Here is a 15,162-nt window from a genome sequence, read left to right on the forward strand (position 1 = left end):
AAATCATAACTCCTCAAATATTAGGATATATCATATAGTATTAAGCTGGAACCCTCTCTGAAGTCCCAAAGCAAGCTTCTTGGGGAAAATGACTCCCATTCTTCCTTGTTCCTCATCTTCTGCAATTACACAAAACTTGTTCATATATTGTAGCAATAAAAACACTGAATGGGAATTGCATTTATATACAGATATTCTCCTAGAAAATTAACACAATGAACTACCACATTGTTATTTAAGTAAATTGAAAACAGATTTGTCATTGCAGGTAGTCCACAGGAGATATCTTTCAACTGTGTTACTTTGCAAAATGGATAACAGGTAAAGGACTGCTGACTCTTTCGAGTAGCTGCTCCACTAGCTGAGGGTCACCTGTGCACATCTTGCTTTCCTTTCAGCTGGAGCAAAGACAAGCCAATGGTCAGCACTCTCCAAAATCTCATCCCAAATGCCTAAATAACAGTCTTGTAATATCAGCGTGGAAGAGCAATGACTGATAATGTGGCCTAGCAGAAGTGGCTGCAGAACCTTTTGTTCCTAGAGTTTCTAAACTGTGGGCTTTTTAGAATGGCCCTTATGACACCACATAAACAAAGTATCTGCAGAAGGAATGTTTTGCATCTCTCTGAACCAAATCCTTTAAGAAGAGAACATGTTACTTTATTGGGAGAGCTTTAGGTTTTGGTGGTGTTCCCCATTTTAAAGTGAAGTCCCTACCCAGCATCGTTAACCGTCCAATTCTATCCATCAGGAGAGCGGACACAATATTCCCCGGTAACACTGCCAAAGTTCCCAGGAAATTAACAAAGTAAATCCAGTAGGCACTGTAGTCATCATCGAAAGAAATCTGGCATCCTGTCTTGATGTGGAAAAATGTGCAATTTATCAATTCGCTGTCAACAAATTTATATTGCTCAAGATCTGTGGAAAGAAGAAAATGAAACATTTCAGCTAACAGCTGACTCCATGTGCAGCTTTTGATTAAAAACATTTCAAGTTTAGGCAACTTTAATGACAACTTGGAGATTTCACTCTTCATATAATGGGACCAGTTATTGCTGTTAATTTTGATACCTTTTTATCTTAATAGAAAAATAAGCAAAGCTCATGAAAAAGAGCAACTAAGGCCTGGAATTAGGCAAATTATATTACTGTATTTCAGCTCTGCTTGGATTGTATTTGGTTAAGGCCTTTCAGTACCAGCTGATCTTACATAAAAAACACTGAGTATCTGCAAACTTCTATCACTCGGTCTTGCTCGGTATCAGACCTATTTCCACACCAGATAGCCTTTCAGATGAGACTGCCAATTGTGCTCAATTTGGTTTGGCTTCCTTTAAAGCAAAACGTTCCTACAGAATTCAGATTAAACTAATTTTCATTTCTGAGACAGCCTTGTGGTCTTCAGTTTGACCATGGATGAGTTACTATATAAACCATTCAGGCCATTCTTCTTCCAATACCATTTTGGAGATCTCTCCCTATACTTCCACTTTCTTTCTGTTGCTCCTGTCAGCCTTATAACCTGAATCAAGAATACCTTCCTTCCATGCAAAGAAAGCTGGGCGTTGCTTGCTCTGAAACCTAACTCTATTACTATTATGATTGCTGGTGTTACAGGAAAGCAGTAAGAAGTGCCCTGACTTTCCAACAAGCTTAGTTGGCCATGTTCTACTTTCAGTTATGTTGTTTTTTAAACTGAAAAATAAAAGACTCCTCTGTTTAAATATATGAAAATACACATTCCTATTTTGTTAGAATACTTAGGAGAGTGGAAATGATTATAGATTAGGTAGTTTGAATCCTGAACTGAGATTCCCATGTCACAGCAAGCACAATGAACAAAGTATTTCACCAGTCTCATTTAGACTAAATAAAAATACACTAGTTAAAGCTACCAGTGAAGCAGTAAATATATTTTGTCCTGTCCAGACTGAATCTCTTTAGAGATGATTAAAATCAAAGAGTTGTTTATTATCTGAGTCAATATTAGGCCTGTGGTATCTCTAGTGCGGGTGTGATCCTTTCACTTTTCTGTTATTACATTACGGAGGCCTGTTGCTTCTCATAGCTTTTTATTCCCTACAGCAGGGCTTCTTGTATGCCTTATGAGAAATCCAGAAATTATAAACATAAGATGAGAACACTTAGCTGAACAATGGATGTTCAGGGCTTTTCTCGTAATACCTGTGTTGTAGAAGGTGGTATTCACGAAAGTACAGTTCCTGAAGTATGTGTTCAGTGAAGTAATGTCTTCAAATACACAGTTCTTAAAAAGTGAATCTTCAAAGGTTACTGATTTAAACTTCATCATAATAAACCTGCCCAATACAAATAATTTCTATCAGTCTACCTTCATAGGTTAGAAAGAGCAACAGGTCAAGCTGATGTACCTGTACAGGTGCAAAAAATCTCAACCCCAGAAACGGAGATTACAGGCATTCTGGAGACATAATTAATGATTAGCTGCTTCTATATACTATTGTTCAGAAAAGGCATTAATAAGACAAATAGGTCCACATAGCTACTGGCCACAACCAGTAATACCAATTCTTTGATAATATTTCTGTTATTACTTGTCCTTAACCACCAATCAAAACCAATATGTCATGACATTCATAGAATAGCCTTGTAAAATCACTATTACTTGTAATTTGACATTACAGTTGGAAATTGGGAGATCATGCTCCAGAAACTTAGTCTCCTGGAACAAACAAGCACCTGCTAGTAGCAACAAGCTGTAAAGAAAGAATTTTTTAAAGAACCTCTATTTCTTCAGATGACCACACTGGGCACCATGTCAGGCTCAAATGCAAGACGTACTGGTCCAAGTGTTAAAAAATGGTTTTGCAAAATCTTTTAACATGAACACAACAATCACATTGCCAGTTATACAGCTAGATATCTAACTGGGAGTATGTGTTTGTTACTCCTGTGTCTGTGGATGCAATCGCAATTAACTGTGTATATAAAACAGGCATAAACAAATTGTCAATAGCTTTTCTTCTTTCTGAACATCTGCCTACTGACTCTCATTTAACTCCCAGGTCTTTGGTCATGACTGTCAATCAAGTCGTTCATAGAAAAAGCCAATGACGAAGTGTATTACTCGCAGTAATTTTCTACCTCGATGTTACTAGATTAAAACAATGCTGTAATCCTTTTTTAATACAATTCTACCAAATAGCATCATCATGCTAACAAAAAAAAGACAGATGTAGCAATTATTATTTTTGTGATGTCTTTTATCTCATATGAAGGTGTGGAAAAAAACTACAACTAAAAAAGGGCAGTTTTGCTGGCAGACTTCACCCAAAGTGGCAACAGTTTGAAAAGCAGTGCTTTAATTGTTATATGGCAGTAAGAACTGTTAAAATGGCAAAGTCTTCTGAACACAGGCCTGACTCTGCTCTAATTAAACCCAGTGTGACTAGCTAAGTATTTTTCTTCTTACAAGACTAACAGTAGAAATAGTAACACACAAAATATACTACCTATGAAATAGTAGGAATTAAACTCTCTCACCAATAAAGTTGTTGGAATCACATATTTTTGAGAAAGGAGAGCAAAAGCTAATTGTGTTTATCACAGGAAAAGACTTACTAGCTCATGAATTCTAGTTGTGTATTGGTCAGAAGAATGGTGTTTTCAGCCCATTAGTTTTAGTTACTATATCATTTATCATTTGTGACAGACTGATTAAAATCAGGCTGGTGTTCAGTGTCAACTCATTATAATTTTTCATATAGCACTTTCCATTTTAAAATGTAGCCTAATTCCAGAGGAGAACAAAGAAAGTTTAGTAATTAGATTAGTCAGTTGGAACAGAAACAACAGACTACGTGTCCTACATTCTTCTGATGGACTTTTTACCTTTGGACAGGAAACATGTTGTGACTATATCAAAATCGGTGTTGCGATGATTTGAATTAAAACCCAACAGAAATGTAACAAAATAAAAAGCCAAGTACTGATGGATCTTCTAGTTAAGAAAGAACATGAAGGAAACATTGAGATTAGGGTGAGTGGACTACTGAAACGTTTGTGGAGGAAGAATATCAGAGTTCATACTTCTGTGGAAAATGTTTTGTGAATCTCAAATAACTGTCAGAGACCTATTAAAGTTCTGCATTTGAAAGAGTAAATTAGAGTAGACTAACGTTAGATTTAGTGTTTTACAAGAATTTTCAGCTCAAATTGATAAGACTTTGGTTGACAGAGTGCTGTCAGTTACTGACAGTAGATGGTTCTTTGCTTTTAGGAGAACATGTACCTCCTGGAAAGGAGTGGAACGGGGAAGCTATGGCTAATTTAAAAATGAGATAATTGCTATTTTTTGTCTGCAATCCATACACCTTTAACTGTGTCAAAATGCCAGTTCTTATAAAAATAATTTTAAAAGCCCCATATTACCAAAATCATTAATTTTATTCACTCAGATATAGATTTTCCTATGGAAATAATAATTACTTAGCACCATGACATTCAGGAGACCATTCACATGGTTGTTCTGTATATTTCTTAAGAGAAACCAGATACCTAAAATAGCTGTGCTTAATTTTGCCTTAAGTTATCTAGTTATCTATCTGTAAAGTCCAGATAGAGCCTTAATATGTTTGGATTCAGTTAAAAAACACAAAAGGCATTGCCAATGTATTGTTTCCCATTTCAGAGCAGTTCATACTTTTTATTGATTTACAGTAACATTTAGCTTTTATTTTTCTGTGATAAGATCCCAGCCTCTCAATGTTCAGCATTTTCACAGAAGCTTCTTTCATCAGTATAAGAAAAGAACCGGCAACAGAGATGAAAGTACGTCCTTCCCCAGCCCCCTGCAATATGTGTTGGGTCTGAAAACCTTTGAATCCTACTGTGAAAGGAAGTATCATTAACTTAGTCTTTTCAGTCTGTTTTTCAGGATGACAAGGAAGCCGGGTTTGCATGGGGGATCGCAACACAGGAACCACCAGGGAATGTACAGATCCACTTCTCCCCATGCTCCACGAGTCATAAGAAATCAAGAGCAGAAATAAATTCCCATTAAAAAGTAACAAACCCACCTATCATTAGCTAATGGAGAAAAATACTAGATTATTAGGGCATACTTTAAAACATGCTTTAAAACAAGTCAGGGTATTAGGAAATCTCTAAACCTGTCGTTGATGTATTGTCCATTGCTGTGAATCTGATTTTCCAGTGTGAAGTTGAAGACGAAATGTGAAACCTCTTCATTGTGGAAATGTTTCACTCGGGATGCATACTCGTCTGACTGCAGATGTTTAATGACATCGGGAAACCAGACAGATAAGCCGTAGTAGCTGTGAAAAACAGAAAAATCTCAGTCGTCAATGTCACTTGTTTGGAAATCTGTGTGAGGTGAGGACAAGCAGCTCCCTCGGCCACTTACGTGATGGAGCAGTTGCTCCATCATAATAAAATCCTCCATAAAATAAAAATCTTGAAAGATGTTGGCCCCAGAAGATGCCAGTTTTCTGAAGCAGATATTTTTGATGAGTTGGGCTTGCAACCAAGAACAGACTAACTAATAAATGTAACGTTTTGTGGAAAGATACTGAATAAAACCTTTCCAAATAAAAAGGATCATCATAGTGACAGATTTGCATGCAGATGATTCTTCTGTGTGTCAAGTCTATCAGAAATGGTTTAAGATCTCAACCGCTCTTACCCAAAAGACAAGGTGAACCATACAGCTGTAAGTTTGATTGTATTATCCTTCACTGGGTAGTTGAAGCATCTCATAAACGTCAACCAAATCTGTAAATCATTAGGAAATACATTTATTTTAAATCGTATTTTGAACAATTTTGTTAAATGATAGAAGCTTTTTGATTCTGATATGCTTGCTTCTTCAGGGCATCAAAGAGAGCAGATCAGCTCTTTGATACTGGTCATAGCTGTACTTCTCATACAGGTATGTTAATCTCCAGCTATAGCCAGGTTGTGTGCATTTGGTGACTTTCCAGCTTCTTTTCAATAGAATCATCGAATGGTTTGGGTTGGAAGGGACAATTAAAGATCATCTAGTCCAACCTCCCTGTGATGGGCAGGGTCATCTTCAACTAGATCAGGTTGCTCAAAGCCCCATCCAATCTGACCTTGAACACTTCCAGGGACAGGGCATCCACAACTTCTCTGGGCAACCTGTTCGAGTGTCTCACCACCCTCATCATAAAAAATTTCTTCCTAATGTCCAATCTAAATCCATCGTCTTTCAGCTTAAAACTGTTATACGTTCCTCTGCCATTACAGGCCTTGCTGAAAAGTCTCTCTCTGTCTTTCTTATAAGCCCCTTTTAAGTATTGAAAGGCTGCAATAAGGTCTCCCCGGAGCCTTCTCTTCTCCAGGCTGAACAACACCAGCTCCCTCAGCCTGTCCTCATAGGAGAGGTGTTCCAGCCCTCTGATCATTTTTGTGGCCCTCCTCTGGACCTGCTCCAACAGTTCCATGTCTTTCTTGTACTAGGGACTCCAGAGCTGGATGCAGTGCTCCAGGTGGGGTCTCACCAGAGCAGAGGGGCAGAATCACCTCCCTTGACCTGCTGGCCACACTTCTTTTGATGCAGCCCAGGATATAGTTGGTTTTCTGTGCTGCAAGCACATGTTGCTGGCTCATATCAAATTTTTTATCCACCAGTGTGGACTGTGTCTGTTAATTTCCCCCTGCTCTGATCAGTTCAAACTTTCCTCACCTCTAGGCAGCTTCATTTCGCTACCTCAAATAAACCAGAGATCTTGTCAGAAATGTTTTCTTCTTGCTTCCCAGTATTACACTGCTTTAAGTTTAGACAAACTATATTCCATAATTCAACAGGGACACACTCAGAGTCTGATCTGTCATAACCTATCACAGATAGAAATTGGTACTTTAACTATATGATTAAAAGCTGGGACTACCCCCAGGTCAGAGATGCTACAACACAGCTGACTGAAAGTGGTGTTTTCCTCTCTCTCTCTCTCATCTCAAGATGACCTCCTCCTTTTGAAAAGAAGAGGTAGTCTGTCCTAGGAGGTTTCAGCACACGTCATGCAATGAGGAAGGTGCTCTGACCCAGGGGCTAGTCCCGTGAGATAACAAGGATGTGAGACAACTAAGCTGCAACTCCTTTAAAGCTGGTTTAGTAACAAGGCCAAATCATAACATTTCAATACTCAAATATTCCATTTTTGGACAAATAACTGTAAAAGTAGACACTACCTGGATTATTTTTTTTCTTACAGGGAAAATGCCATTGTTCCAAGCAAAGCAATTCTGTGACAAAGCTTTGTTTACAACACTTCTTCATCATGGCTCTGGAGAGCTTTAAGATGCCAGATTTTTAAGAGCTGTGAAAAGCTATTTGTGACTTTTTTTTTTTTTTTTAAAATTAATGAGACTTTTCTCATTCTCAATTTTCATTACAAGATTCAAAGATACTGGATAATTTTGGTTTTGCAAAAAAGTAAAAAAGGACATGGAGCACAGTCCCAGTGAGCTTGTATTAAACTCTCTGAAATAGCTCTAACATAGTTTTCTGGTAAAATATTTAACATGCCTAAAAATACATGCAGATACAATGCCTTATAAAGGTTTTATTGACACTAATTTACACAATTTATTCACAGCTTTACCATTTGTAAGTAATGAGGCTGCCTCATGTTCCTGCTGATAATTTTTCATCTCATCATGTGACACCTCTTTCCATAGCTATATATTGATATGCATTGCCAGTACATATTATATTGTGGTGCTTGGGAATATGGCTATGTAACTATTAGCTATCACTTGTGTGAAGACCAATGCAGCATTTTCCTCCTCAGAAGTTGGGTCCAACCTCTGTGAATCACCTGCACCTCTTCTGGGTCAGGAAGCCAGAACCTTATACTGGTTCCTGAATCTCCCAGTTGCATGGAAAATGTAGCATTGCAGCTACCACCAGCATGAGCTCAATCAATCCACCCCATTTCTGAAGGCTAATTAAAAAGAAGAAAGGTAATGACAGAACAAACAGAGATGTTGTTACTTACACCATATAGCTCTGTGCGAATTCTAACAAAACACCTCCTATACCAAGTTCCTGTATCACTCTCTATTTCTATGAGTTCGTCTATCTGCTTTGGAGTTTTGATTCTGTTAACCTAGAAATAAAAACAGAACAGCAAATATTTGCATTTTCTTGAATCATTAACTGCCTGTCGAGGAGTATTGGAAGGTTTTAATAAATCCCGTAAACTAAAAATGAGCAGATATTAAACCTGTGTCTACACTAGAAATGTTTTAGAAACATAAAGGAATAGTAGCACACTATAACATAAAGTTCATTATGGATGTAACTGTATTAGAAAAGCTCTACTTTCAAAGCATTCAGGAAATCCATTTCCTCTGACTGAAACAAGCTGTTACTGCCAGGTTCTGCTGCAGTGTTGCTGTACATACCCTTAATGCCACAAAGGATAAAACATGATTTAAACCCTCCATTAACCATGTCCAGAGTTTGCTTTCAAGTTGTTTCCGACTTGCTATCACAACATTGTTGAAAGTCTATTGATTAAAGATACAGCAATAAAAGTTCGAAATGTTAAGAATCAATAGTTGAATAACATTTTTCTTTTGTTCTTATTTCCTGTAGTGTTACATAGGGAATTCTCTTTGTCTTTTGAATGTTGACTTTAACTATCCTTTTTAACAAAGGAAGAAGAAGTTAGGTGAAATGATCTGGAACCACGCATGTTATTGCTGTTATGAGCAATCATCTACTTCATCTAAAGTGAAATGAGATAAACAGACATCAGGGAAAAATACAGAATTACCAGTGACAGAGAATGTGATGTTGCCTACAGTGTTAATTTTCACTTGCACTCTCCTGCGTAGCAGAACAAGAATGTGTTATATGGTCTTTCCAGACACAGGACCTGACACGCTTATACCGTTGTACGGTTTTGGTTTTGGCTTCTGCTCTGGTGCCAGGTTCATAGTGATATCACAGAAGGCAGTGTATTCGTCACAGTTTATTTAGAAAGAAGACAGAGAATAGAAAGAAAACAAATAAAATGGGGAAAGGAATTGACATATAAGGAGGGAGAGAGCAACAGAGTGTTAAATGTTTGGCTGGAGTTTCTGAAGATAGAAATAGCTTGTGTTTCTTCTTAACAGAATGAGGACATCACCACCCACAGATGTATCAGAGTGCATTACAGGACATCAGGGAATAGCAGTATTGATGGTAAAGCTCTAGTTTTCAGCCCACTGCTTTTACAGATGTACACTGTTTAAGATTCACCAGCATCCTCATCCCATGAACAAAACCAAATAAAAGCCCACTAAGCAGTTTTAGCTATAACCACCCTCATTTCTAAAATACTGCAGCTTGCCAAACCATGACTATATCAAAAGCCTGTACCCTTCTCGTCATGCCTCTTTCAATAGCGATAATCCTGTCTGCATCATTCCATTGATTTTAAGCTTCTCTTAAACTGCTTTTATGAAACATGTTATACAAAAGACTGAGTTGAGTCCTCCAAGATTATTTAAGACCTTGTACATACAGACATCCTCACGTGCCACACCTCCAGGCAGAAAGGGCATGCACTTTGAATCATGCTATATAAACCAGTACCACTCTTGTAGGCTCAGGGGCAGCCTTTTCACTGTCCTGGCCACCTGGCTCATTTGGATCTGTGGAGGTTGGGGAAACATGTATGTATCCTAGGAGCACTGTATGTGACTGGGGATAAAAAGACCCTGGCCTTGATGGTTCTTTAACATAAGAAAAGTCCTATTGAATCAGGACAATGGTCCATCTGGACCATGTAAATTCAGCTGTCAGTGTATGAAGAATGAAAGAAAAAACAATAAAGAATACCTATTTTAATGAAAATGGAACTTCTGTTTAAAAGAAATGGCTAGAATTATGCAATGTTTTAAATTTTACAAAATCAAGACATGCTGCAAAGGAAAATGTTTGCAGAAAAAAAAGATTAATTAATACATGGCAATGAAAGAGTGAAGAGAATTTTGGTTTTAGGGATACAAAGATTTTTTTTTTTCCCTTAAACATTTAAACCAACAGATCTAACGAATCTATATTTTAAGGACCCAGGAAGGTAATTAAGCATCTACATAAACGTTTAACTTGCGTAGTCCCATAATAGAAGGTACTATCGACTTACTGCCGTCTCTGTTAGTGTCACTGCTGTCAGGAGAGATTTTCAAAAGTATTAAGAGCCACCACCTCCACAGTCAGTAACTAGAATACATTCATTGTGGTGTTTCTAACTCTAAAACCAACTGTTCATCAGTTGATGCTTTCTCTGTTCTAAAGATTTGAACGTAAAATCCTCAATAATATGAGTAACAAGAATAAACATGACTTGTGAAAAAAGCTTCTAGGAAAAGATGACATCAGTATCATCAGGAAAACATATAAAAGGAAAGCACACTAAAACTATAGCAGTAATGGAGAAAAAGTTACATCAGCTGCAAAGTTAGAAAACATACTATCAAAATGTATCTGATGTAACTAGTGACATGAAGTGGAGGAAAAGAGTAATGCATAAGTCATAGAATGGTACTGGCTGAAGCAACAGGGTTTAGGAGAGCGATGTGAATAAATTACTTACTTAGACAAAATGTCACAATATCCAGGACTAACTTATATTAAAAAAAAGAGAGACTACAAGGATGTGCCAAACAAATTATGCGTAAGTTCTTTGCTTTCTGGGTTTTATAAGATGAAGTGTTGATATTGTCCAATGAGGAGACAATGATGCATTTTTCTAATTACATTAATGCAAGCTAAAAATAGGGACTTCTATACATGTGTAACCCTGACAGTACAGTACAGTATTTCTAATCCTTCAACTCCTCGATATCTGGAGTTGAGTCTTCCCAATGTTCACGGCAGAAACTAGCAAAAATCCCAAGAAAGTGGTGGTTTTTCCTATTCATGCCTTATTCATGGCTGACCAATTAACAAAAATAACTATAAATAAATTGCTGAGTTCAACGTGGTTCAGTGTAACATTTTAACAACCGTAAAGAGAAAGACTTGTTAGATCACAAGAACTGGAAACAACAAGCACGTGCTTTGTTTTCTTCTCCACGGCTGCTTTAGGACGTGATTATGATTATGTCAAACTGATGTGAGACTGTGGCTGATCCTTCCTCCCACCCTTGGTCCCAGCACATTTCTGTCTTCTTCCTTGTGCCTAAACCAACACCGTAGGGGGACAGGATCTGTGCTATGGCTGACTGTGCAATCAGTCAATGAATATCAATGCTGCCAGAAGAAAAACAAAGAGTGACCACGGGCAGGCATACTCTGCCTGAAAGCAGCTCAGATCAGCAAGAACCAATTGTGAAATTACACCCTAGCTGTATGGTGTTTGGCAAATCCCTTTACTTGAAAATGAAATCAGAACATAAAACATTAGGTTAGATGGGATTAGGGGTAGGTCACCGGTGTATCAATAAACATGGATTTAACATGATAGATGTACTAACCAGCACCCTTTCAGGCTAAATATAGGAGTTCTTGAGCTTCTGTGTGGAAAAAAAATTAAATGGAGGCAACAGAAACTACATCCAAGGCAATAAACTACAAGTCTCAATGGAATAAAGTTATATGGTCAGATGGTCATTCCCAGAGACTGCCTGCAAATGCAGAACCTTTAAGAGGATTTCTTAATTGACTTACATGTGCATTAAAGTAAGAAGAAAGCCTCTGGAAGAGGAAAAACATCCTACACATGGCTCCAAGAGGGAGCAGAGTGCCAGCACTCCCATGGCACAGCACAAGCTGGAAAAGCACACTGGATTTCAACACAATAAAACGCCTTCTGCTGTTTGGTCCTACTGTATCCACGAAGACAAAATTATTGTGTATATTCTTCATAAATAAGGAAGATGCCATAAATAAGTCCCACATGTGAATTGCCAATTTCTTCTCCAAATAGAAACAACCCATTGATACTTTGAATATAGCCTTATCATTAGACATGCAAGTCAACAAGATGCAGTTGAGCTTCCAAGATATTTTGAGATCTTTAAATGTCCGAAATTACTGTTTCACAGAAGTGAAAACGAATTTTTAAAAATTATTATTTTTGCTGATAAAAATAAAAAAAAATAATTTCAAAAGCTTTAAAGACACAACAGCCAACTAATTTGGACTTCTATGTGCCTACTGTTATTATTAAGGGTGAAGTAAACTTAGTAAATAAGACACAGATGGAGTCTATTAAGTACCTTAGTACACCAGAGAAAATTATCACACTGTGGGTTCATACACTCAAGAATATGCTGGCCAAAGGTTGATATCTTAACATCTGCTGTATATATATATAACAATTTCAGTAGGAATTTGTTTCTTATATTTAGGTATTTAGAGTGCAAATGATTGGCTTTGTCACGCAGAGTATTAATATTGATTGTTTAAGCCCTCCATACCTTGCCAGTCAGCAAGCTTGCTGATGTGCTAAGTGATTAGCTTTAAAAGCAATACTCACTGTGAAGACTTTCTCAGGCTGACCACGAGCTCGCATGTTTGTGTCATGAATTTGCTTGAGTATCATCCAAGCTTCATCATGTTTTCCAACCTAAACATTTGATTAAAACATTTAAACAAAACGTACATACAGATAACATATTCACTATAGTCACTGAACAATCTTAATGCCTGTTATATAGAAGTCATGATGTAAAAACAGAAATAATTTTGACTGGAATCTAAAAACTGTTTGGAAAGTTATACCTCCAGCAAGAACCGTGGGCTTTCTGGCATAAAGGTGAGGGCTACCACGGAAGAGACACAGGGCAGTGCACAGACGATCACAAATACCCGCCAGCTGTGGAACTGGTAGGCAGAGCCCATGCTGAAACTCCATCCTGTGAAAGCAGAAATTCACAAAATGTGAGAAATAAGGAGTATTGTACATGGGCATCTGCAGCTTCTTGGAGATGCAAAATGATACCTGTATTTAAATGAAGCCTGACTGATCTCTTCTATTTCCACAAATACTGATGATTTCACAAATAATCTTTCACTATGAATGCCTTTTGCATGTGACTAGTTATGCTGGACAGTGGCCATATTATGCAGGGTGGGAGACTTCCTTACACAGGGATAAGGAAGCCTCTTTCAAACCTCTTAGCAAAATCTGCATGAAGGTAGTTACATGAACCAAACAGGGACACCATCACCATACATAAGAACACTTATCCAAAGAAACAGATTTCTGTGAATACTGGAAGAAGGGAGAATTAAAAATCTACACTCAGATGATGTATTTTATGGGATTTTACAGCCTTCCTTATTAGCTTTTTCTACAACGAGTTAATTTCAATACTCTTAATAAGAGTCTCCTATTGTAATACAGTGCAACACATGAGGCATATACAGTGCCTAACTTCTGTTTCCATCTTCTCAAGAGCACTATACCACTCCTTAAATTCTGTTAAAAGTAAACTGACACTCATCCCCCTTATCCCATAACTAGATGTACAGGAAAAAATATTCAGCATTTAAACTTCTATCTGAGATGAGCAACATAGAGAGAGAATTTATGATTATATAGATATTAAGAAAAAAGAACAACAGGAAAACAGTTCTCCTCATCTGAAAAATTGATCTTGAGATACATCTGAGTGCTGACCAATAACATGCTGTAGAAGCCACTGTTAAAATATATTGTGAAGAACACAAAAGGAAATACTGGAAAACCTGTATATGAAACTGCAGGGCTAGTAGTTCAGCTTTTTAATACAATATATGATTGTTTGGTATATTATAACTGGACTATTGAAATGCTAGAATTGTAAGAAACCTGAGAATTTCTCTTAAGAAAAATATTATTTGGTTAACTACTTGGCCTTTTAGTGTGGCTTCAATACAGCAGAAATTTTCAAGTAGACTTTTGAAGGATAACTCATTAAAAGATGAGTGGAAGATAAGAATAATGATAAAGGACAGAAGAGGTTACTGGAAGAAAATGGAATCCTGGCTAATGAAAGAGCTGACGCCGGATTAATCTGATATATTTCTTAGCTAACTAATTTTTCTAGACAAAAGACATGGTTAATTAAATCTGCCTAGATGTCAGTAAACAACTGGTACAACATGGTACCAAATGGCCTATTAAATAGTTCTTCAAGGGAGGTATTTATCTGTTAAATGTATAGCGTATTTTGGAATTTAAAGATCTCATGCTGTGGATCATAAATCCATTCATGGAAAAAAAAAATCCCTTTTCATATTCAAGTACTTACATGTTACCATATGAAAAATACAGTCAACCCATGATTTATTTTTGCCCTTTATCAACAGCTCAGTGAAACATTTTGATCTGCAGACTCGGGAACCTGTTTTTTCTGATCTCCTACAAACTTTCTGTCTTTCTGAAATGATATCAGCTTGCTCTACAGCCTCATTTACCATCTTTACCCCAGGAAGACAGAGGTAAAATCAATGACAGTATTGGCAATGATCTTGGAATGCCATGTTACGTTTTTTTAAGTAAGGCTCCAGATAGACATACCTTCCCCCTCCAAAGTTCCCTCCAACAAAAAGAGGCTGTCTAAAACTTAATGTTAAATTTCATTCCAAAATAAAACTTGGAATGAAAATTTAAGAACAAAAACTACAAACAAAAATGCATGTAAAAGGTACTAAAATTTACTTCTTAATGATTTTTGGAAAATGTCAACTTTTGATCTTATGGCATTTCAAATCATAAATAATATGGGCACATTTTACATCTAAACTCTGCAGGGAAGGAAATAAGGTGAGTTAATGAGGCAATTAGAAACCATACCTGTGTTTTCGGTATTGTGTACACATTCTATCGTAATCATTAGCATCATATTTTTCATTATATATTCTAAACCATAGTACAAAATCATCCGATACAGAACTAGCAAAATTATTTCCTTCTCATTAAGTTAATTTTCAGTCAGAGCAGCGAGCTGATCTGACTCACTGGGCAGCCATGCAACTGCTAGTGCCACAGGGAAGGTGGCACAGGATGGGGCTTTTCATCTCTCAGAACAGCAGGGTCAAGGTACTGGCTATTGCTGTCATTAGAAACTGTCCCAGAAATACACAGAGCCACTGGTATATTTAGACAATCTGCCTTTCACTGCTCTGGTTTATGCTTTATGAGATTGAGC

At 37.2% G+C, this 15,162-nt stretch overlaps 1 protein-coding gene across 1 annotated transcript in view; it reads right to left on the bottom strand.

The window, feature by feature from the left end:
* The window catches only part of SV2C (synaptic vesicle glycoprotein 2C), a gene marked incomplete at both ends in the record, with an annotated part of 80,793 nt that overhangs the window by 10,436 nt on the left and 55,195 nt on the right, over positions 1-15,162 (bottom strand). Inside the window, 7 exons of the mRNA XM_082336064.1 lie at positions 718-921; positions 2,188-2,321; positions 5,154-5,318; positions 5,687-5,775; positions 8,025-8,135; positions 12,504-12,593; positions 12,749-12,882. Coding sequence (XP_082192190.1) covers positions 718-921; positions 2,188-2,321; positions 5,154-5,318; positions 5,687-5,775; positions 8,025-8,135; positions 12,504-12,593; positions 12,749-12,882 — 927 coding nt within the window. The remainder of the gene's footprint in view (positions 1-717; positions 922-2,187; positions 2,322-5,153; positions 5,319-5,686; positions 5,776-8,024; positions 8,136-12,503; positions 12,594-12,748; positions 12,883-15,162) is intronic.

This window comes from Platalea leucorodia (assembly GCF_965183815.1).
Source record: "Platalea leucorodia genome assembly, chromosome: Z".
NCBI classification, from domain to species: Eukaryota; Metazoa; Chordata; class Aves; order Pelecaniformes; family Threskiornithidae; genus Platalea; species Platalea leucorodia.